The sequence below is a fragment of the Talpa occidentalis genome, unplaced genomic scaffold (assembly GCF_014898055.3).
Source record: "Talpa occidentalis isolate TD23 unplaced genomic scaffold, MPIMG_talOcc4v2.1 talOcc4.12, whole genome shotgun sequence".
Classification (NCBI taxonomy): domain Eukaryota; kingdom Metazoa; phylum Chordata; class Mammalia; order Eulipotyphla; family Talpidae; genus Talpa; species Talpa occidentalis.
The window spans coordinates 46955278-46978179 of NW_023601212.1; the positions used below are offsets into that span (position 1 = coordinate 46955278).

At 54.7% G+C, this 22902-nt stretch overlaps 1 protein-coding gene across 1 annotated transcript; it reads left to right on the forward strand.

Annotated features, from left to right (window-relative positions):
- The first annotated feature begins 416 nt into the window (after positions 1-416).
- Positions 417-8961, forward strand: CCDC124 (coiled-coil domain containing 124). Its single transcript, XM_037506144.2, has 5 exons — positions 417-450; positions 3055-3224; positions 7416-7605; positions 8182-8296; positions 8488-8961. The coding sequence occupies exons 2-5, from the start codon at positions 3066-3068 to the stop codon at positions 8690-8692; spliced, it is 669 nt and encodes a 222-aa protein (XP_037362041.1). The 5' UTR covers positions 417-450; positions 3055-3065; the 3' UTR covers positions 8693-8961.
- The last annotated feature ends 13941 nt before the right edge of the window (positions 8962-22902 follow it).

The window sequence follows — 22902 nt, forward strand, 5'->3', positions numbered from 1 at the left end:
TGTGAGTGAGACCCCGCCTTTCAAACCTTCCTGACTCTATTTTGATTTAGGTTTCCTTCTGTCATTTTCACAGGGTTAAGAGGCGTCGTCCAGGCTCTCCCCTACTTGATTACACCGCTCTGGATCACGTATGAAGTCACGGCCACCATCTTTCATTCGGGCGGCTGTCATCTTGGTAAAGGCAATGTTGTAGATTGCTTCCTTCCCCTCCTGGCTCGCCAATATCTGAAGTGCGAGCAGGGGACGAGGGTTTATAAAATATATCAGCTTCTTGTAGAGAAAAGGAAATGGCTGACGACTTTGACTTGGGCCAGGGGTCTCAGTCGGTCTTTCCTTTACCTTGATGGCTACGGCGCCTAAACGTAAGCAGCGTGCGCCTCCAGGAGCTTGGTGCGCACGCGCCACAATGTCGTCACGGACGCGCGACCTGGCCGGCGCTGGAGGAAGGAGGTAGGAGCACCCCGGCGCGGGCGGAGCCCGGGTGCGGGGGGCGGGGTGCCGGTAGACCCAGAGGGGGCGCCTTGGCTGGGATCACCCTTCTTGGAGGGATGGAGCTGGGGTTCTCGGAGACTGGGGCGCTTCCGGGGCCCAATGTTCACGGCTTGTGTTGGGGCTGTGCCCATTTCCCGGAGCTAATGACAGGTCCAGAGTGAAGGCGTCGCGTTCGAGGCCACCCAACTCCTACCCTGCCCCTGAGCGGCCTCCAGTCTTGGGCTTTACAGAGCTGGGTACTGAGGTCCCCATCTCACGCACCCGGACGATGGTCTGAGGAGGGGGGGAGCCCAATAGAATTCACTGGAGAACTTCTTAGAGGAGGCACCGTTGAGCTTCATCTTCTATCTTGCTATTACTAGTACATCCAGTAAATCACTTGGGGCTTGATTCCCTCCTAGAGGTACCACCTGCCCAGCCAGAGCCACTTTCCGTACCCCCACGTGAATCCTCTGCTTCTGTGAACCCTCCCCACCCCCAACCTCATCATCTCCATAGTGCTTTGACATGCAGATCTACCTGTTCTGCTCTAATGCCCCTCCCTTCATCCTGGAAGTAAATCTCTTTCCAACTTGCCTCCTGCCTACTCTTGGGGGCTAAGATCATCCAGTTCCATTAAGTCTTTTCTTAGATGTCTGCTTTAGAAAGCTGTTTCACACTCTTCCTTCTCCAGGTTATGTTTCCTAGTGCCCTGCAGGTCCCCTTTGCAACTGATTGGGTGTTGTTACACCCAATCACACCTGTTGTCTGTCTCCCATTCAGTCTCAGAGTCCCAGGTAGGCAGGAAGGCCCTTATTGCTGCCTCTTTCCTGGCCCTACATATGCTAGGTGCTCAGTTCATTTTCTTGAATGACAAAGTGAGTGTGTGTGTGTGTGTGTGTGAAGAAAAGTTGTCTGTATCAGCTCTGGCTGCCATAACAAAATGTCACAGAATGAGTGGCTTAAGCAACAGCGATTTGTTTGCTCATAGTTTTGGAACCTGGAAGTCCAAGATGAAGGTGCCTATTTGATTCCAGATGAGCTTCTTCTCGACTTGCGGAATGCCACCTTTCTCAGTGTTCCCACATATGGTGGGGAGAGAGAGCCCTGTCTTTTGCTCTTCTTGTAAGGGCACCAACTCTATTAGATTAGGGCCCCACCCATCTCACCTCACAACCTTTATCACCTCTTCATGGGCCCTGTTTACAAATACAGCCATACTAAGGGTTAGGTATTCTACATGAGAATTTTGGAGGGATATAAACATTTAGTCACTGTGTCCCAGCCTAAAGAAGGGGTCTAAAAAGATCTTTAAACCTTTGGGATGGGATTGGAGGTTCCTGAGCAACAGGATATGGAAAGAGGGAATGCTGGGGCAGAGTCCCTGTGGGTGGCCAGGGTTTTCACGGGAGGAGGGGGCAAAGTAGTATGTGTCAAGGGAGGCAAAGGCTGCAGAAACTGAAAAGGAAGGTGAGAATGGAGAGAATAGAAGCTGAATTTGGACACAACACAAAGTATAAAATAAATAGTGAGGGGCCCCTAGGAATAGACAATGTTCATTCATTTGCTCAAAACACTTATTGAGCTCCTACTATGCTGGGCTTAGGGGACACAACAATAACCAAAGCAGTCCTGGCCTTGCACTCACAAAACTTCCAGCCTGGTGGGGAAGGCATACATTGGTGAATTATAAAGGAACAGAAGATACCAACCCAGATAAGTGCCTCAAAGAGAAGTTTGTGCTCTGAAAGCCAGGGAGAGCTTCCTGGAAGTGACAACAGTAAGGGGGGCCATGATGTTTAAACAGGAGTTGAATAGGCAAAAAGGGTAACATAGAGCCTCCAGATGAAAGGCCCAGCAAGTGAAGGGTCCTGGGGTGGGAACCTGTTTCATATGATTGAAAAATGACAAGGATACTGGTGCAGCTGTTGAATGAGTAAGGGAGAGGCAGAGAGATGAGGGCTAGGGGTTTCCTTATTTGTACTTGAACTGTGATATCCCCAAATATACCTCTTGGCACCCTCATGGGGAGTGCAGTGCAGTGCACTTCTTGATTCAGTGCTTGAATCAATGCTTGATTTAGGGGGCCAAGAGAAGCTGGGAGAAATGTGGGATCAGGCCAGCATATCCAACCCTTGGTGGCAGTCCCCACACCCTGTGAAGGGAAGAACCAGACTGGACCCCACATCTCAGATGAGTAGGCTCAAGAGGAGCACCTTGCCACAACTGCAGAGCCAGAACTCAACTCTGAGTCTCCTGGGTCCAATGATCGCCCCCATTTTTCCTTGCTCTACCCAAAGAGGGGCCACCTCTCATTTCGAGAAGGGTCCCCATGGCATCAGAATCCTGATCTACACCAGTGTCCCTGAAGGCTCAGCAGGACACTGGACCAGAGCAACAGTTAGACAGAGAGACTGCACCTGGCTTCTCTGCTCACCCGCTCTGTGGCTCCGGGCACGTCATTTACCCTCTCGAAGCCTCAGGTTCCTCACCTATAAAATGGGGATAAAATTGCTATCCTTTTCTGCTGCCCAGGGATGAAATGTTCCTGCACTTTCCCTCCTCCCCCCTCTCCCTCCACAGCCTGCTGAGGGATGCCCAAGAAGTTCCAGGGTGAGAACACCAAGTCGGCAGCGGCCCGGGCACGGAGGGCTGAGGCCAAGGCAGCAGCTGATGCCAAGAAGCAAAAGGAGCTGGAGGATGCCTACTGGAAGGACGAGGACAAACACGTCATGAGGAAGGAGCAGCGAAAGGTAAGTGGGCCTGGATGTGCACTGGCAGGTGAGGCTGGCAGTTGGAAAGCGGTAGAAGGTGCCAGGAAGCCCCTGTGACGGAGGCACAGCAATGTCTCATTCAAAGGTGGTTGCCAGGAATTGTTTCTTACCAGAAGTGATTCTTCCCCAGAGGACACATGGAGATGTCTGGAGGCAGCTTTGGCATCTAGTGGGTGGAGCCAGGCATGCTGCCTAACACCCTATAGTGCACAGAGGGCCCCACCCCAGAGAATGAGCTGACCCCAGATGCCACCAATACTGTTGCTAAGAAGTGACAGATCCCCCTGAGCCAGACCACAGGCTCTTTTGGGCTTTTATAAAAACACAGAAGTGAGCAGGGACAACTGTCTGTTCTCTAATGGGCTCCAGTGCAAGACCAACAGTGGGGGCCTCCCTGGTGGCACAAGGGTTTAAGCATAGCACTGTGAGGCTAACCGCAGCCTCCGCAGCATGGGTTAGATACAGGGCCAGCCAGGGAGCTACCCTCATGGTGCAGCAGACTTCTCCTGTCTCGCCTGCTGCCCCCCTCAGCAGTGTATTTCAGTCAGTCTGCCTGTTCTGTTCCCCAATCTGTCTGGTGAATCCGCTCACCCCACCTCACCCCCGCCCCACACCTCTGGCCTACACCCCAGCTCTTGTATACATAAATAAATAAATCTTTAAAAAAAAAAAAAAAAAAAGACCAACAGTAGGGGCTTAATTGGTGCCAGGGCAACGGTTAGGGCTGGTGCTCATCTGCTTAATCCAGTAGGTGGTGCCAGAGACCCATGTAAGGCCAAGCTCCTGTTTCATTGATTAGTCACTGGCCCCTGGTGGAAATGGGGGAACCCCTTCCCCAGCCAGGGCAGAGAAAAGGCTTTTGTTCATTGGGAGACTGATAAAGGCAGTGAAGAATAGCAGGTGCCACTCATGCCCAGTTTGTGGACATCTGGACACTTCTTGGGGTTTTTCCCATCATTTTTCTGTGCTGGGCTTGTTTTTAGTGGCAATTAAATGTCACCAGTTACCTCCTATCACTCTGCTTCCCATGTTGCATTGAAAGCTTTAAATTTTCTTTCTTAAATATAAGACCTCACATGAATCGCCATGTCACCCTTGCACAGAGATCACGCAAATCTCTGTTTCATTCCAGTTGTATATAGTAGACATGCTACTGAAGCACTTAAGTTTTCCTTCTGATGTGGACCCATGAGCAACATGGACTTGAACTGCGGTAGTCTGCTAATAGCCAGATTTTTTTCAATACAGTTAGTCCTCCCTACCCTTAGGTTCAGCGTTCACAGATTCAAGCCAATCTGTAGGTGGGTGTTGGTTGGTTGAATCCTTGGATGTGGAACCCAAGGATAGGGGTGGCCCACAATAAGGGACTTAGAGCATCCATGGGTTTTGGTATGATAGGGTGTGTGTGTCTGTATTCTGAGATGAATACCCTGCAGACACCAAGGAAAAACTTACAGTTAAGCTTTAGCGGTGTCAAAAATTTTATGTACTTTTTGATCATGCAGGGGTTACATTGGCAGTCCTAACCCCCACGTTGTTCAAGGGTCAACTGTAGAGGAAAATTGAAAACCCAAAAGGAAAACCAGTGTCCATCAGAGATTTATTATCCAGACAAAAAGGTCAGAGGCTGTCTGACAGTCCTGGGGCAGCAGCCCAACCCTCAGGAGTCCTAGCTTGCTCTGCTCTTGGGCCATGCATCATTTCCAGCCACTAGGGAGACACTGAGGCACAGAGAAGGCAAGGAGCACAGGTTGCAGGGCTATGAGCTGGGGCTGGAACCTGGCTGGTTGTCACTGAAACCAGAAATCCTCCTTCTGTTTTGTTAGGTTTGGGTACACACAGGTAGGACTGTAGATCTAGAGCATTTGCCTGACTGTTCACCTGTGTAGCATACACCTGGAAGGATGGATAAAGCAGAGTTCAGGTGGTCTCTCTCAAAGCCTCCTGACCTTGTTGCTATAGCACCGAAGCCACCATCTGCAAGTAGCTGTAGCTGCATTCCCACAAAACTACCAAGGCAGAGGACTATAGTTTGCCAACCCTGCTCTCAGCCATTCCCAGCTCCCAACCTCTTCCAGGAAGTCCCCCTCCTGACTGTTCTGTGTGGGCAGCCTAGGTTCTTCTTCCTGTTATGTGGTGTTCTGGGGTCTGACCATCCCACTTGCTAATGGGCACATGGGCCCACATTGACAAGGCTTACCTGGACCCTCTTTCCTTGAGGGAGCTACTTTAAGATTTTTTTTCTATGAAAAAAGGAAATCCATACTTGCTCTAAAACACTAAGAAGACATGTGACACCAAAGGCTTTTCTCACCAACCTACCCCCATATACTTGGTTAAATGGGCCCCCCAGCCAGGTCTTTCTCAGCCACTGGCATCAGCTACCAGATGGAAGTTGACCTTTGTCTCCACTTGGTCTATATTCGGCAACATGGCGATGAATACCTGAGTCTAAATTCCATCTCATTTACAAAGCTCGTTGTTGATGGTTCTAGAATATTCCACCAAGTGGACCCACCCTTCCCTCATTGGTTGCCAATAGATGCAAATTGCATTTTTTTTTTTTTTTTTTTTTTTTAGAGGCATGCTTTATTTATTTGTTTGCTGGTTTGTTTGTTTTGTTTATACATGCACTGGGTACAGTCAGAAGCGCGGGAGGGTGAGAGAATTCACCAGAGCCAGAGCGGGGAGCAGAGCAGGCAGAAGGACCGAAGTACACTGCTGAGGGGAGCAGCGGGCGGCAGGAGAAGTCTGCACGCCATGTGGGACCCTCCTCCGGTGGCCGGGGAGCAGCCGGGGATCGAACCGGCGCCGCAGAGGCCGCGGGCAGCTTCGCAACCCAGCGCTCAACCGCTGCGCCACCGGGGAGGCCCGCAAATTGCATTTTTAAAAAATTGCAAGTGACTTAAAAAAAAATTTTGTTGAATGTCAAAGTATAAATGCTAACAATCCCTTCTCAGCCCCACATCCCTAGAGACTAATGCTAATGGCCACGTGCTATATGTCCTTCCTGAGTTACTGAGTTTTCCAGAACTTATTCATTCATTCATCACACTTTCACCAAGCATCTGTTGTGGGCTGGGTGCCAGAAGGCAGCCTTTCAGAACCCAGACCAGTTCCTTCCTGCCTCCTGCCTCTGAACACGAGGCGTTCCACAGTGGGCAGAGAGTTCCAGCAGGATATGCCCTGTAACCAATGGGGAAACTGGGGCTCCAAGCATAATGGCCTGCCCCAGGTGGCCCTGCTATAGCACTTAGCCCCTGCACTCAAACAACCTTGACCTTTACCTCTCTCCCCTGCCCCCATTTCCTGCCATGCAGACTGGGTGGAGGTCAGAGGCCTTAGGGTCATGGGGAGGGGTGCGGAGGGGCGGGCGGGAGGTGGATTGCAGGCACAGAGACTATCCCAGGTGTGAGGCAGTTATAGGCAGTGGGTGGGAGGTGGTGGGTTAGCCTATGACCAAACCACACTATAAATGAAGCAGAACCTCACTGTGTGCCCTGGAGAGTAGGAAGGGCAGTGGCCAAAGTCACAACCTGAAGGCCATCTGTCCCCTCCTCCAGCTAACATCAGGACTTTCTTGAGGAACCAGCATAGGATCATCTCCAGCCCCTGTGACACACAGCTGTGGACACTCAGTGTCTCCCCCAGTGTTTCCTGGCCTTAAGGGCAGAACCCCATCCTAAGCACACTGGGTCCAAGCCTTCCTATGGCTCCTGTCACCTTTGGAATCAAGCACAAACCTTCTGGTTAGCCTGGTCCTACCCCTTCCCCATCTCTTCTCCCTCCTTACTCTCCAGTCCAGATATACCAGCATCCTAGTCCCTTTCTATATCACACTAAGTGGGTCCTGCCTCAGGGCCTTTGCACCTGAGACTCTCTTGTCCTGTCCCCCAGCTCTCTTGGGACTTATTTCTCTAGCCCAGGTGTCATTTTCCCTAGGGGAGCCATCCACCCCCCTGCCCTTGCCGAGGATCCCTGTTATTCTCATGGTCAAGTAGGATGGGAGCCCTGGGGTAGCCCATTCTGTTCCCAGCTGTGTCCCCTGCACTCAGCACAGGGTCTAGCACACAGGATGGCCACAGTCCGTGTTGGTTGAGATGAAAATCCGGACTCTGTGAGAGAAATGGAGGCTCAAATCCCACACTCCCACCCCGCTTCTCCCTCCAGGAGGAGAAGGAGAAGCGGCGCTTGGAGCAACTGGAACGCAAGAAGGAGACACAGCGCCTGCTGGAGGAGGAAGACTCCAAGCTCAAGGGTGGCAAGGCCCCCCGGGTAGCAGCACCCAGCAAGGTCACCCGTGCCCAGATAGAGGAGACGCTCCGCCGAGACCATCCCCACAAGGAAGCACCGGACCCAGGTGGGATTTCGCCCTACTCTGGAGCCTCCCTTTGATCCACTAAAGGATGAATAGCAGGGCTGACCCCTGGACTGAGTCCAGGTGCCTTTCCCACCCCCAGAGAAGGTGCCAGGGTTCTGCGTGGCCCATGGCAGTTCTGCGGTGCCCTGGCAGGCCATGCTCTAAGCATAGACAGCATAGGCCACACACATGGATACTTCTCTACTCTGTACCCACCCACAGCTTGTGTGTCCTGGGGCCCCTCGGGTATTAATGGGGTGTCCCAAGGCTGAGGATACAATAGCCATAGATACAATAGAGGGCAAGGCACCTCTCTATGAGCTCATTTACAGAGAAGTTCAGATCATGGTTCAGCCTGGGCAGGGGACTGGACAATGGGAGGTCAGGAGGGACAGGTTGTACAAGGAGGTGGGAGGGGTTCCTAGCCCAAATTGAGTTTCTGTCCTCCCCCATTATTCTTTACCTGCCTGCTCCTTCACTCCCCTTGCTTATTCCCTAACTCTGCATTTCTCTCATTTCCCTGGAACTCTGCATCTCTGCTTATCCCTCACTGTCTCGCCCACCTGCTGCCCACAGCTGAAAAAGCCAAGAGTCACCTGGAGGTGCCGCTGGAAGAGAACGTGAACCGCCGTGTGCCCGAGGAGGGCAGCGTGGAGGCACGCACCATAGAGGATGCCATTGCAGTGCTCAGGTGGGGCAGGGCCTGGACTCCACCCTGGGCCTTGGGGGGGAGGCTTGAGCATAAGAGGTGGACTTGGCCTTCAGGGAAGGCACAGCAGGCACTGGGGCAGGGCTTTCCCTGGGGGCTGGATCTTTTGCCTGAGTGGGTTGCTGGGTGGGTAGAGCTATCGGTTTCCCTCTAATACCTGTGTCCACCCCTAGCATGACGGAGGAGGCTGACCGGCACCCTGAGCGCCGTATGAGGGCAGCCTTCACTGCCTTTGAAGAGGCGCAGTTGCCCCGTCTTAAACAAGAGAACCCCAACATGCGTCTGTCACAGCTGAAGCAGCTGCTCAAAAAGGAGTGGCTGCGCTCACCGGACAACCCCATGAACCAGAGGGCCGTGCCCTTCAACGCCCCCAAGTGAGCCTGGAAATGGGGTAGCCATTCCATGGGGAGTCAGGGTCATGACCCTCTACGCCTTCCCGCCAGGTCAGCTCCGACGGTTGCAGAGAAGGTGAGCCATGGCGCCTGTATCCTAGGAGCTAGGTGGCATCATTGGCTGTGCACGCCTCCTGCCAGGTGGTCCCTGCCCCCAGTAACACCCACTCCCATTTCCTGTACGTGTGGAGCCCGGGACTGAGTACCCAATAAAGTTGGACAGTGAGGCAGTGTGTGCACTTGAAGTCTATGCGAGTGGGTAGGTGGGGGACGGGGGACAAAACACACAAGGACCAAGACCTGAAAAGACAAGGGCCCTGAGAGTGTTGCCCTCACTCAACCCAAGTGCTGTGCCAGGATCATCCTACAGCACCCTCTCCTGGCTGGACCACTTGTTTCTTGAGGGGCCTATACCACTACCCCACCCACACCCCATTATTGCTGGGATCCTGCAAGGGGGTGACTCAGAAATATATAGGCCATGCAGCACTTCAGGAGAGAGCTGGAGGTGGCTTGTTGGCATACTGAGATTCTGGTTCAGAGTCAGCAGGAGTCTTAACCAGCTACCAGTTCACATCCTGTGCTTGGTGTCAGGAAAGATGGGTTGTTCTACTGTTAGTCCAATGTGGGAGGCATCTGGGCTAAGTCCTGGGCAGGTTTCTTGGGTGATTTCTTCATAGTGGGCCTTAGGAGATGAATCAGATTCCATTACAAGTGGGCACTGGATAGGCAAAGGCCTGGAGGCTGGAAGGAGCAAGTGGATTTGGGCAGGAATAAATGTTACATCAGCTGCATATCTTGGAACACTGGCCAGGACTTTAACCTGGTTTGACTTCATGGAGCTTAACTGACCTTAGTGGATCAGAGAAAGAAGGTGGCTAGGTCCACATTTGGGAATGGGGTCAAAGGATTTGCTAGTCGCTGCTATGGCTTTCACTCAAGTGATACTCCTACACCCTTAAAGCTGACCCTCCCTGAACCCCAGCCCTGCCTGCCTCTAGCTGTCAGCTTCTCCAACAGTAGGCTCATTACTCAGGGCCTCTGCCCTGTTGACTCTCCTGCCAAGAAGGCTTCTTCCAGAGCTTCAGTCTCAGAACTAGGTTCCCAGGATGTCTCCAATCCTGAGGGATCAGAGTAGGCCAAAGGGTCCTGGGCTTTTCTCTGAGATAAGGAGGTAGAGAGTTTCACAAAGGAAGGACCTGGAAGGGTGCATAGGAGTTTTCCATACAGAAAAATAAATGCTGTGCAATGGCCCTCCTGTTTCAGGAAGGGAGTGCCACTAAAATTGGGTATAGCTGAGACGTCACATGGAAGATACCTGAAATAAAGGCAGCTGGTATCAAAACTAGCCAGCAAATACTGAGCACTGTCTTACTTGGTGGTCCTCCATGAGCCAGCCCTAAGACAAGGACTGGAAGACATGTGAGTGAACCTGGAAGGATCTCTGGAAAACCTGCAGGGGTGCCAATGAGCAGAGTCCCCACCAGAAAATGGGAGACTGGGTCAGTAGGGAAAAGCAGAACTGAGTACTGGGAGCTAAGCCCGGGCCTAGTACGTGGTAGCAAGCATCATTTCAGCCCTGGTGACACTGAGATATTTATTGATCCCCTTTATAGGTTGGAAGACTAAGTCACCTGCCTGTGGCACTTAGCCAGGAAGCACCTAGAGCTGTGGGGTAGCCTCAGGGGTGGCAGCTAAGCCTCAATCAGGGTTGAAGGTGTCAGCCACAAAACGGGTGGAGGACCCCACATGGCTCTTCCCAAATGGAGGCCTGTATTTTAACAGTGCCTCTGAATCTGGCTTCTTAAACCTTAGGAAAGGTCTTTAATGAGTTATACTGAGAAACAGTGCCTGTTTCTTCCTCTACAAAGTGGAATTGAAACCAGCGCCCAACTCTAGGATGTCTGAAGAATCAAGGAGATTTGGCCTGGGAAGGACATGACAAGGGAGCCACCTGCATGGCCACGTTGGGATTTTGTAGCCAGGAGGGAGGAAAAGTCTGAGACCAAGGGGTATTAATCCGCAGGAAGAAGCCAGTCGAGCATGCAGGTACTTGCGTGCCAGGCTGAGGAACAGGGCTTCATTCCAGGGTGAAGGGGAGTCACGGTGGGTTTATGAGTCAAGTAGGAAGAGATTTAGCTACCCGCCCCTGGCAGCTCTGCCCAGGACCTCTGGGGGCGGTAGCGATGGACCAGAAGGTAAAGATGAAGCAGGAGCTGAGCGCACGGCATTCGGCCCTCGGGAATAAAGACGATGGTGGAAATGCGTGTTCCGGTTCACAGAAAAGCCCCTTGCCTCTCGGTCCCTGGCCCGCGGAATCCTGAGCCCGCGCGTGCGCGCTGGCAAGAGGGAATCCCCCGCTCCGCCGCAATGCGCTGGAGGGGGCGTGAGACCGGAGTTCCGTGCGCGCCCAGCCTTCCCGCGTGCGTTGTCTAGACAACCGGGCGGGGCCGCGGGGACGCCGGGCACGCAGTGCGCCTGCGCGGAGGGACTCTTCTTGCGCCAGGGCTTTCCCGTCGTTTGCGGTCGGAAGGGAACGCCGCGCCCAGTGCGCTTGCGCTTATGTCCCCCTTCCCACCCCCACCCCCATCCGTGGGCCAGGGAATCCTCACCAGCCGCAGTGCGCACGGGGGGCGGGGCGGGGAAACCGGCTCAAACCGGAGTGGGGTTAGCCGTGGAGGTGGAGGGGGCGGGAGCGAGAGCGGGGTCTCCCCGAGGTTCCCGCGCCAACCCGCGCCGTCGCCTTGACAACCGCGCGCGGGCCGCAGTGCGGGGGCGGCGGCGGCCTTGGGAAAGCCGGGCTGCTCTGCGCCTGCGTGGGGCTAGGCGCCTGCGGCCGGGGTTCCCCCTCTGGCTCCCCAGGGATCGGCACGGCTCGAAGCGGGAGGGGAGGGGAGGGGAGGGGAGGGGAGGGGAGGGGGGGAGGGAGGGGAGGGGAGGGGAGGGAGGGGAGGGAGGGGAGGGGAGGGGAGGGAGGGTGGGCGCCGTGGGGAGGTGGTGAGCACTGAGAGAGGGGCTCCCTCAGAGGATGGGGAGGACGGTCAAGTGGAGACTGGGTGGGACGAAGGTAATGGGTAAGGGGAAGACGGGGTGGCGGGGAAAAGGGTGCAGGAGGGTGGGGGCCCAGGAAAGCGCTCAGGGGAGGAGGACAACAAAGGAAAAGGAGAAAGACTGGAATTTAGGGAGCAGTTAAGAGATAAGAGGGTGACAAAGAGAAGGGGAGGGAAGGGGGACTATGAGAGGAGCGAACCTTCGGGGCCCCCAGCACCACACACATACACCGCAAACCAGAAAAAAAATCAGCTCTAGGATTTCCAGATTTAGAAAAGAAAAACACACACACAAATTACAGGCCGCTCAGCTAAACTTGACTTTAAGAAATACAACGAATTTTATTTTTATAACTATGTCCCATTCCGTGCCCTGCATTTCATCTGGCAGCACGGATCTTGATCACTCTCCCTACCCCATATCCTTGAGCCTTTCTGAAATCCCCAGGAACTTGTGAAAGATGCTTTTTTTCTCTCCTCTCCCTAGTTCTCCCCACATCCTCACCCTCACCCTGTCTGTTCTATCTCCCTCATCCAGTCCCTGAACACCCCAGCCTGAGGTCCAGTTCTCCCCAGGTAGTGAAAAGCGCAAAGGTGTGGCACCCACAGGCACCTTCAGGGGCAATTCTCGATATCTCAACCCCCCACAGCCTCTTGGGTCTGTCCCTGCAGAGGCAACATGACATCCCTCCTAGGGATACACGAGAGTCACCTCCACCCAGGGAACCTCCACTCGCCAGGCCCCCATCAGTCTCTGGGCACATAAGCACACACAGCAGGTGCTGAAAAAACATTTGAGCACGATTTTATGGAGGCAAGTATGGGAGGGGGGAGGGTGTTTTATTTCTCAGCACAACAGCTGCGTTTTCAATCCCATCGGAGCACATACTCTCTCTGGGCTTTTGTACCAGCCAACAAAGCAAATTTCCTTTTATCCTTCCCTTTTGCTTCAAAAAGTGTACGATAAAAAATCATGGGAAAACTAATAACAGGGGAAAGGTCAACTTCCAGCCTCCTGTGGTCTTGGGCTGACCCTAGAGTCTCCCTGCCCCCTCCCCCATCTTTGCTTTTCATATTTATTTACCATCCTGACACTTGCCTGGGCCTGGCTTCTGTTCAGCAGGCCAGGAACACGGTCCCTGTGGATCATTTTTTCTAGCACATGTATTCTGGAAATGGGTTAAGAGTCCAGGAGTGAGGAATATCAGAGCGCCTGTTTTTACTGTCACCATTCTAGGCAGTTCCTCCTGCAGAATCGTTCCTCCCTTATCCTTGGGGTGCTTTCAGGGTAGCTAGCTCTGCAAAGGGTCCTTATCTATGGAATGGGTATCTCCTGGGGTGGTAGGTCAGACTTCCCCCTCTCATCAGCCAGACCCAAGTTGGGGGGGGGGCACATTCCCCTAGGGGAGGCATAAGGTGACTTAGTTAACAGACCACACCAGAGCAGGGTAGGACAGTAAACTAGGGTGACATTCTCATAGCAGGGATGACTCTAAGCAGGATTCGACATTTGTCCAGCCTCTGAAAGACAATAGGGGATGAAGCGCTCCAGGAAAGGACATATTGGCAGGGCACATGCAGAGGCCCTGAGGCTGGAGGGATTAGGACAGACACTGGGTGTGGCAGGAGTGTGATGGGCTGGCCAGGGTGACAGTGGAAGGATTGGGGCAAAGGTGACTGGGGGCCAGACTACTCCCAGAAAGGTCAAGTTCATCCTCTTGGTTCAAGGAGGGGACTGGAGTTATACAGGGCAGGAATGTGACCAGTCACATGGATGAGAATGTAATTTGGTGGCAGCTTCACGGAAAAAGGGACAGTGGGGACCAGAGTAGGGACTGAGAAGGCAAGTGAGCAGCAGAAACTCCCAGTGATGCTCCCCCTTGTCACAGCTGCCTCCCTCCCACTATCCCACTCTGTGTCCAACAGAGAAAACCGCCTTAGCCTTCCCAGAGGCACCGGGAGTCTCCCCCATCGAGGTGCTGGGTGACCCCCTCTGTGGAGCCCCCGCGGTTTGTGCAACCCTCCCTCTCTCCCTCCACTATGCAGACCCCAAGCTTCCCCCCACTCCTTTGTTCTCCTTCCCTCCCTACACTGTCACGGTCACTGGCGACACCCTCTGAGCTTGTTTCTCACACAATGGAGGGGGGATGCGCAGGTAGTTACTCCCCACCCGGCTCCCGCGGTTGCCGCCCCACCCCCTGCCCTGGTCCCGCAGGCGCCGCGGAATCCCGGCCTCGGACTCGCGGGCTCGGCGGAGCTCTTTACCTTTCGCAAGATGCTCCTGCTGGAGGCGGGGTGAAGGGGAAGGGCTATTTTTAGAATGAATGGAAGGAAAGAGAGGGGAAACAATAACAACAAAAAGGTTAGAGGCTCGTAGAAGCCTCGTTTCTCCCAAGAGGAAAGCCCCTCATCCCAGGCCCAGGCAGAAGATGGGTGGGGTTCAGAGAGCGGGATGCCCGGGAGTGCACCACGCTCCCTGGGAGTGTTTGGGGGCCCTGGAAGAGGAGAAAATCAAAACAGCTGGCAGCCAAAATTCTCCCTAGCCCTAGCAAGAGAGACCCCAGAGGTGGGTGCAGTCTATTGGTTGGAGGTAACAGGCTCACAAAGCTGCCTGGGCAGGGCCTCGGTCACTGGAGGGGCCGTGTGTGTGTGTGTGTGTGTGTGTGTGTGTGTGTGTGTGTTTCCTCTCTCTCTCTCTCTCTCTCACACACACACACCCTATAGTGACCCAGACCCCAGGAGCACATTGTTTCAAGTTGGCAGAGTGACTTTCACAACCCTACCACCCACTTAAGTTGAGCCGAGTCCCCCACAGGGCGAGGCGGTGGGGGAAGGCATGGCCCAACAATGAGACTGAGAAGTTTTCTGTGGCTTGTTTTCTAGCCACCCGAGGTCCTCCTCCCTCACTGGCACCTTCCATCCCAGCATCAGCACCAGCTGGCGGAAGCCTCGGGGTCCCACGGAACCCCAGACCTCAGAGCTGGCTCAGGCTGGGGGCAGGGGGCTTAATTGCTCCCTTTCTCTCTCTCCCTGGCTCCTCTCCCTCCTGGGCGCTGGAGAGCATACCCCATAGTGAGGGGGCAGCTGTTTTCTGCGCGCCTACAGCTCTGGGTCCTGACGAGGGGACACCCGACCCCCCCACGCCGGGTCTCAGTTTCCCCGTCTGTGTAATGAGCGCGGGGAGCGGCGGCGACGGAGGGTCCTTTGGGAGCGCTGTTTCAGATTTGCAGTCACGCCCCTAGGGGGAGGGGGCTGGTGCTAGACCGGGGACGGGGACTCCCCCCCACCTTCTGGAGAAGCAGTGTTAGGTGGGAGTTCGGGCTGTGGCCGCCGCCCGCGGCCCCAGTTCCTCCGCGGGGTCAGCGCCCCCTCCCTGGGTGGCGGGGCGGGGCCCAGGCGGCGAGGAGGGGGTCAGCGCTGCGGCGGCGCGCGCACACCCTCCTGCTCACACGCCCTTGCCCGGCGGTGCACTTGTCTTCGCGCGCGGGCCAGTCGCTGGGGCTCCTGCTGCTGCGGCCGCCGGCCGGTGAGTAGGCAGGGAGGGGATCACAGGGCGGAGGTGTCAGCCGTGCTCCCCTTCTCCTTGGGGTGGGGGGGGTATCGGTCAGGGTTTGCCTGTCTTGGGGCATTCAAGGGGGGTGCTGAGGGAGGGTGCGAGGGAGAACCCCTTCCCTTCCCCCTCCCAACACCAAACCGGGGTCAGCTCCAGAGCCCTCCAGACGCACCCCGGTGATGAGGGGGCTTCTGCTTCCTGCAATTTGAGATCTGGAGACATTCTCCCACTGGGTGAGGGTGGGAACATGGGGACCCTCAGTGCTGCCCTTAGTGGAGGGAGTGAGGGAATGACTGACCCCCTCCCCCCAGGCCTTTCTCTCCTAGTGTGTGACTGGGATTCCCCGCTGCAGAGTGGAAGGGAACCCCCACCTGCCAGCTTACTGTTTGGGGACCTTGCTCTGTGCTCTTCTCTGTGCATCTCCCCCCACCCCCCCCCACCCACTGACAAAAAGAGGAATGGAGGCCCAGAGAGGGTTAGCTTTTAGCCAAGGTCACCCAGCAGGGCAGGGGCAGAGCTGGGTTTGTAGCTAGCTCACTAACCCCAGAATTCAGCTGGCTTTGTCAGTCTTAGGATCCTGCGCTCCCTGCGTTTAACTGTCAGAGTGGGTGTGTGGCCCCTGTTTGGGCCCTGAAAACTGGGAGGGGGTATTGGGGCTCCTCACTCCTAGTTTCTCCACCCTGCTGGAAGCCCAGGCTGGACTTAGTGGAGAAGCCCGGGCTTGGCTCCCACCTCTGGGCTCCCAGGTCTCTCATCCGCTCTCCCTCCATCCTCTAAGGAAATCCCCTGGTTGGGGGGCGGTGGGGGGTGGGGGGTTTCTGATGAGTGAGCCAGAACATCCTGAGCCTGTAGAATGATCTCTGCTCTGCAGCATGCCCCCTCTGGCTGACCTTGGAATCCCCCAGCTCCAGACCCCCCTAACTGGAAAGAGCAGTCCCTGCGTCCTGCCACCGGCCTCACCCGGAGACCCCTGACAAAGGAAAGGATGACTGAGGCTCAGACATTCAAGGACAGGTTTCCCTTTCAGTCATGTTCTGGGGTCTGGCTATATTCCCAGACCCCAGGCGACTGTCCTCTGCGCCCTGTGCCTCCATCCTACAGGGCGGAACCGGGGCACTGTGTGCACATATGGAGACTCTGGAGACAGTCCTGTGTAGATAGAGTGAACACCAGGAGGGAGCTAGGGCCCCAGGGCAGCTGCGGCTTAGGGGGAACATTTGGGGGCAGTCACACCAGGGATTCCCTCCTCCTCCGTTCTCAAGCCAGTCCACCCCTACCTCACCCATCCAGATCTCCCGTGGCGAAGGAATCAGAGGGACACAGGGGAGGACAGGAAGCAGCATGGAAAGGCAGTGTCCAGTGGTAGGGGGTAGGGGCTCTGGGGAGGAGACCTAGTATGGGGGGCAATGTGTCAGCCAAGATTCACCTGAGGGAGGAAACAGAGTTCTACTAAACAAACCACACCCCTATCTTTAAAACTTTTGAGTCGACCCAGATTGTCAGAACCCAAATGTGCTCTAAAGGCCATTGCAATCTGGGAGCTATCCAAACCCTCATCTTCTAGGGCCCTGCCTCCAGCCACACCCCATCTGTGTCTGGTCCTTATAGGTGGAGGGGAAAAGAAAGGCGGCCACATCCCCTCTTTGGACAAGTGGTAACCCAACGGGCCGCCGAAAGGGACCAGCCCCTTGGCAGTGGCTCACCGGGAAGACCCCTGCACTCCAGGGTGAGTGAATCCCAGGTCAGCGCACCTTTAGGGTAAGGGGGGGGAGGGAGAGGGGAAGTAGAAAAACTGGCGACTTAAGAAAAAAGTGCCAACTTTTGAAAGTACTAACAATAAGTACTTAGTACTTAAGAACTAACAATATAATAATGAAATAACAATGACTGTGCTTTCTAGAGCACTCCCCGCTCCTCCAGAGCCATTGTCCACTTTCTCTGATCACTGGTGGCGGGGAACCAGCTCAGAAAGTCTAAGTGACACACAGTGTTACCCACCCTGAAGGGGGGAGTTGAACCACATTTCAAGAACCAGGACCTTTACAGTTTCTGCCAGCCACCCTTCCCCAATCCCTGGGCTCACTCAGGGGATAGCCCTCAGGGACATGCTCCTGCTCACAGCCCCTTTGCACCTTCTTTCCCCTGTAAGCATCAGCTAATATTCCGGGGTGGGCAGTAAGCTGCCGATGGGGTGTGGAAAGGACAGAGGATTGTTTAGTCAGTCAGTAAACACTGAATATTTGCTAGTTGCCACATCCTGAGCTGGATGCTGGGGACACTTTGGGAACTAAGCCTGGTCTAAATCAGCTCTTGGTGGGTGGAAAATCAAACACCACAATGGATTTGACAATGATGGGGAGTGGGGGGGGGTGAGGAGCTCCCACAGAGGGCAGAGTGGCCTCCCCAGGAAGGTGAACGTGAGCTGGGCACAAGAGGCAGCCAGGCCAGCATTGGAAGAACAGCATACCATGCAGAGGGAATTACATATACAAAGGGCATGTTTGAGGAACAGTGCGGAGGCTAGTGTGACTGGAACAGAGTGATCGAGGGGGAAAGAGCAGGATGGTAAAGGTAGGGAGGTCTGCAGGCAGGGACTAAAACTCAGCAAGAGGAACTCGGGAGGAGGTGAGGGGGTGGACTGCAAAGCAATGGGGAGCCATGGAGGGTATATGAGCAGGATAGACACAGGATCTAATTATGATTTTCAGAAGCCCCTGTGGTTGCCAAGGAGAGCAGGGACTGTCAGTCTGGAGAGGAAGTGGCAGAGGGCCAATTCAGAAGCCAAAGAGGCTGGGTATCGTCAGCTGGGCGGGGACCAGGGCAAGGACTCAGGGATGGAGATAAGTGGACACATCCTAGATCAAACTAGACTTGTAGGATAGATCATGTGAGAACAGGTTTCTGTCCAAGGGAAGTAGGGATCCTTTGTGTCAGGAGAAAGCTGGAACAGCATCCTGGAGGAGGTATCCTTGCACTTTGAACTGGATTTAGAAGGATGAGTAGAAGTTTGTCAGTGGGCAAGGCTGTGTCCCAGCTCTAATTGTCCCAGGTGCCATGAGTGCCACAGGTAACCACAGAGCCCCCAGAATCTGATTTTTACAAGGAAGGTGGTGAGGGGAGGGGGGACACAGAATGAGACTGGCAGAGATTGGACTGGGGCCAGAGACACCAGGAAGGCACTTCTAGAATGGCCCGGCTGATGATCAGGCCAGAAGCAACCAGGAGCACCCAGTGAGCGCCACCTGTGTGCCAGCACAACTGTGGGGAATTAGCTCCCTAACCCCTTGCTGCTGCCCTCAGAGGGTCCTGATCACACTGATGATAAAACAGACTCTGAGGTACAGTCCCTTGTCCATGATTTCTGTCTGAGTGTCCCCCAGGGCCGCCATAACAAATAATCACAATCTGGGTGTTTAGAACAATAGGACTTTATTCTCTTGTGGCTCTGGAGGCCAGAAATCTGAAACCCAGACATCAGTGGGGCCATTCTCCCTCTGGACTTTCCAAGGGAAGAGCCTTCCCCTCTTCCAGCTTCCAAGGGGCCTCAGGTGACCTCGGTTTGTGGCCACATCCTTCCAGTCTCTGCCTCCATCCCCATATGTCCTTCTGTGTGTGTCTGTGTTTGCACACGGCCTTCTTATAAGGACACCAGTCATTGGGTTAGGGCCACCCGAACTCAGTATAGCCTCATCTTAATTTAACTACATTTGCAAAGGCCAGATATCCAAATATGGCCACACTCTGAGGTCCTGCATGGACTGGGTGTTGGAGGGACTCTGTTTAAACCTGTAGCCACACACCAGGACACCTGCTGTGATTTGGAGTCTCTGTCCCCAGGGTTTGTGCTGAGGCAGAGGCTGCAGGGAAAGGTGGGGTGGAGGGAGGAGTTGCCTGGAGCAGATTTTGGGGTGAGGATGGTTTGGATGTGGGGCTGCTGGGAGAGCTGACCCTACCATGCTGAGGGAAGTGATGCTGGTGTTTGGGGCAAGGACGGTACTGCCAGCAGAAAGGAGAAAACAGTCCTGGGGTGGGTTCCCAGTGTGTGTGGTGGGAGCTCCACAAAATCTCAGATGCTTATCAGGGACTCCTTGCTACAACAGTCTCTTCCTTGCCTGCCTGTCACTCCAGGCTGCCCACTCCTCCAGGCTAAGGACTGAGGGCTCAGTGAACTGAGGACCAGGGGGTTCCAGGTATAGCCCGCCTGCATCCTCCTTGGTCAAATTTTTTTAAAACATTTTATTTATTTATACAAGAACTGGGGTACAGGTCAGAGGCGCAGGAGGGTGAGAGATTCACCAGAGACAGAGCGGGGAACAGAGCAGGCATATGGACCAAAGACACTGCCGAGGGGAGCAGCAGGTGAGGCAGGAGAGGTCTGCCGCGCCATGTGGGTATCTTCCTGGCTGGTGGGGAATCAAACCCGCACTACAGAGGCTGCAGACAGCTTCACAGCTCTCTGCTCAACCCGCTGCACCACCAGGGAGGCCCCTCCTTAGTCAAATTTTCTCTGTGGATCCTCTGCAAAGGTCCGTTGCATTTATGTATCAACTCAAGAGTGTTTCCCTGCCCACTGGCCTGAAACTGTGAGTTTGGGGGATTTTGTGTGTCTTCCTTCCTCAGAGTATTAGCCCTGCTGACACCATGAATACGCGTCTCCTGGCCCCTGAATCTGGGGGAGCCCAGCAACTGCCCCAGTTCCCCCTGGCCTTTCTGCTCCCCTTTCTTTTTTTTTTTTTTCTTTAAAGATTTATTTATTTATTTATACAAGCACTGGGTACAGTCAGAAACGCGGGCGAATGAGAGAATTCACCAGAGCCAGAGTGGGGAACAGAACAGGTAGAGAGACGAAATACACTGCTGAGGGGAGCAGCGGACACAGTAGGAGAGGTCTGCGTGCCATGTGGGACACTCTCATGCAGCCTGGAATGGAATCAGTGCTGCAGAGGCTGCAGGCAGCTTCAAAGCCCAGCGCTCAACCACTGCTCCACCAGGGGAGGCCCCCTGCTCCCCTTTCTACACCTTCCACCAATTCATAGCAGCCTAGGGAGATCACCCCTCCAGCACTCCTGCTTTGCTCAGAATTCACTCACACACAGCCCTGTGGGGGCGACCCCTGTCCATCTTTGACTAGCTAGCTAGTCAGTCTCTCCCTGAACCACATCCTCTGAGTGAGGCCCTGGAGCACACCTCAGGGCCTTTGCCTTGCCATTGCCCATGCTGAGTGCATCCTCCTCCGTGCTTTCCCAGCACCAGCTACTTGGACCCTTTAGAATGTCCCCTCTTCCAGGGAGCCTCCTCTGACCACCGTAAAGTCTCGCCCCTGTTCCTATTTTTTGTGACTTTGTTGGATCTTTTCCCAATGCTTTTATCTATAATTCTTGCTGTTTTCATACCTTATTTGAAGAGGGTTTCTCCCCCTCTAGAAGATCAACACTAGACTCAGAGAAGAGGCTCGGTGGATGTGTGGGTGGTGGGTGGGTGGGTGCATCAGTGGGTGGATGGCTGGGTGAATGAATGGCTATATTTCCCCATGCTGCCATCCCCACACTCATGGGGCCCAGGGCACAGCCTCTGTTTAGGCAGCCATCTTTTAAACCCAGGATAGGTCTGATATTTCTGTGGCTTCGGCCTCCCCTTCACCCCAACCTCAGGGCACTCCTTCTGGGTCCCTCAGTTCCTATGAAGTTCTCCCAGGCCTCCTGCACCCAGATGCTTGGTCACTGCCCCAGGACTTAGGGCTTCCTATGCAGTAGATATCCCCTTGGCTGCTAGGTCTGCCAGCCATTTCTGGGGGATGATGGTTGGGCGTGGCTCCCCAGGAACATCCCAACAACAAGTTCATTTGCAGCTTCCCAGGTCCCTTCTAGCCAGCTGTGGGCTGATGGGAAGCTTTGTCTGGAATGGAGACTCAAGGGGTTCCCACCCAGAGGCCCATCGCTGCCAGCTTCACTGAGGGAGGAGGTTCAAGTAGGCTGCAGGGCAGATGTGGAAAGGGAGGCAGTGGTCACCAGGTTGACCATCCTAAGTTTGGCCCCCTTGGAAGGAGTCCCTGATCTCCTAAGGTAGATGAGACCAAAGGGGAAGAAGGGGTCTTTTCAGAGGGAGAAGGTGTGTGCAGAGCCTATGGGGCCTGTGCAGGGCAGGGGACCAGCTTTCAGGGAGCTGTAGCCCTTGTTTTTTGAATTTCAGGACATTAGCATGTTGGACTTGAATTCAGAAAGTGTCAGATGCTGCAGGGACCCCATAGCATCCTGCACAGGCCAGGGTCAACTCATGGGCATGGTATGACTGCTTCTCATGGGACAGGCAGACTAGGGTGTCAGGTGCCAGGCATTGAATATAGGGCAGGAATGTGAGTGGGTCCATCAATGTAGTGCTTTAGAAAGAGCCCTTAGTTGTCCATGCAAAGGCCTGGAGGTGGGACCCAGGCTAAAGGGAGACCGGGGAACAGGGGCTGAGGAAAGGTTGAAGAAGCATGAGGGGAGAGTGGAGGCCCAAGAGGAGCCTGGGGGAAGCTGGAGTGGGCTAAGGCAGACTGGGGACTGAGGGGGAGCTGGGGGCCTAAGGAAGACTGGGGGACAAGAGAAGAGGGGGGTGCTAAGGAAGACTGGGGGCAGGGGATCCCGGGGAACTGAGGGGAGACTGTGGAGCCAAGTGGGGGACCTAGGAGGTCCTGGTGAGTGGCTGGGGGTGTGCAGAGGAAAGGGTTGCTCTTTGTGCATGGCTGAGAATGCACCCCTTTAGCATCTCCACTGCCCTTCTCTCGGTGCCTCTCTGGACATGACTGGGCATGGATGATGCCCAGGACCCCACTTGTGGACCATCACAGCTCTGGGCACTGCCACTGTGGCCAGGCCATCCTCGGAGTGTTCCTGGCAGTTTGGAATGAGGGACAGAAATCCTGTTCACTGATGCTGGCCCACAACCTGGCCCTGCTGAGCATTCCCACCACCAGCTCATGGGGTCACCTCTGCCCAAGCAGCCATCCAGTTTGTTGGTTCATTCAGTCCAGTTTCTGGGCACTGCAGAGGAAACAAAACAGATCAGCTGCCCTCAGGCTGTGCCGAGCAATCACATGGTCCTGACCCTGTCCAGAAGAAAACAGATGGGGGGCTGGGAGAAAGACGAGAGAACTGTTGTCCCCAGGGGCCCCCAGGCTGGGGTTCAGTCACCCCAAGTTGAGTGAGAACAGGGTAAGGCCAAGGAGGGAGAATGTCTGGGGCAGGAAGAAGAAAGGGTGCCCCACCTTCAGGTCCCCTTGGCTCCAAAACACCATGAATGTTGAATGAATGAGTTGCACAAGGACACCCTCAGTATCAGGGGAAAGGGCCAGGGCATGGGGGACTCCCCAAACAGGCTTCTGCTGTTCTGCCATCCTGACATTGGTGTTGGGGGTTAAGACTAGCCGGGAGGAGGACTGAGCTCCAAAGAAGTAGCCTCAATAAGCACTCACCACCTTCCTGAGAGCCTCTCCTGCGGGCTCCTATGCACCCCCACTTGGCAACCTCCTGCTTCACTACCCCAAGGCTATCCCGCAAGGAGCAAAGTCTGAAGAGGTCATTTCAGGAGGGAAGTGTCCAGCCGCTTTGCAAA

Excerpts from the sequence above, each read along its gene's own strand:
- CCDC124 (XM_037506144.2), top strand. The coding sequence starts at position 3,066 with ATGCCCAAGAAGTTCCAGGGTGAGAACACCAAGTCGGCAGCGGCCCGG. Across the intron at positions 3,225-7,415 it reads TGAGGAAGGAGCAGCGAAAG|GAGGAGAAGGAGAAGCGGCG; the intron begins GTAAGTGGGCCT and ends TTCTCCCTCCAG. Across the intron at positions 8,297-8,487 it reads GATGCCATTGCAGTGCTCAG|CATGACGGAGGAGGCTGACC; the intron begins GTGGGGCAGGGC and ends GTCCACCCCTAG.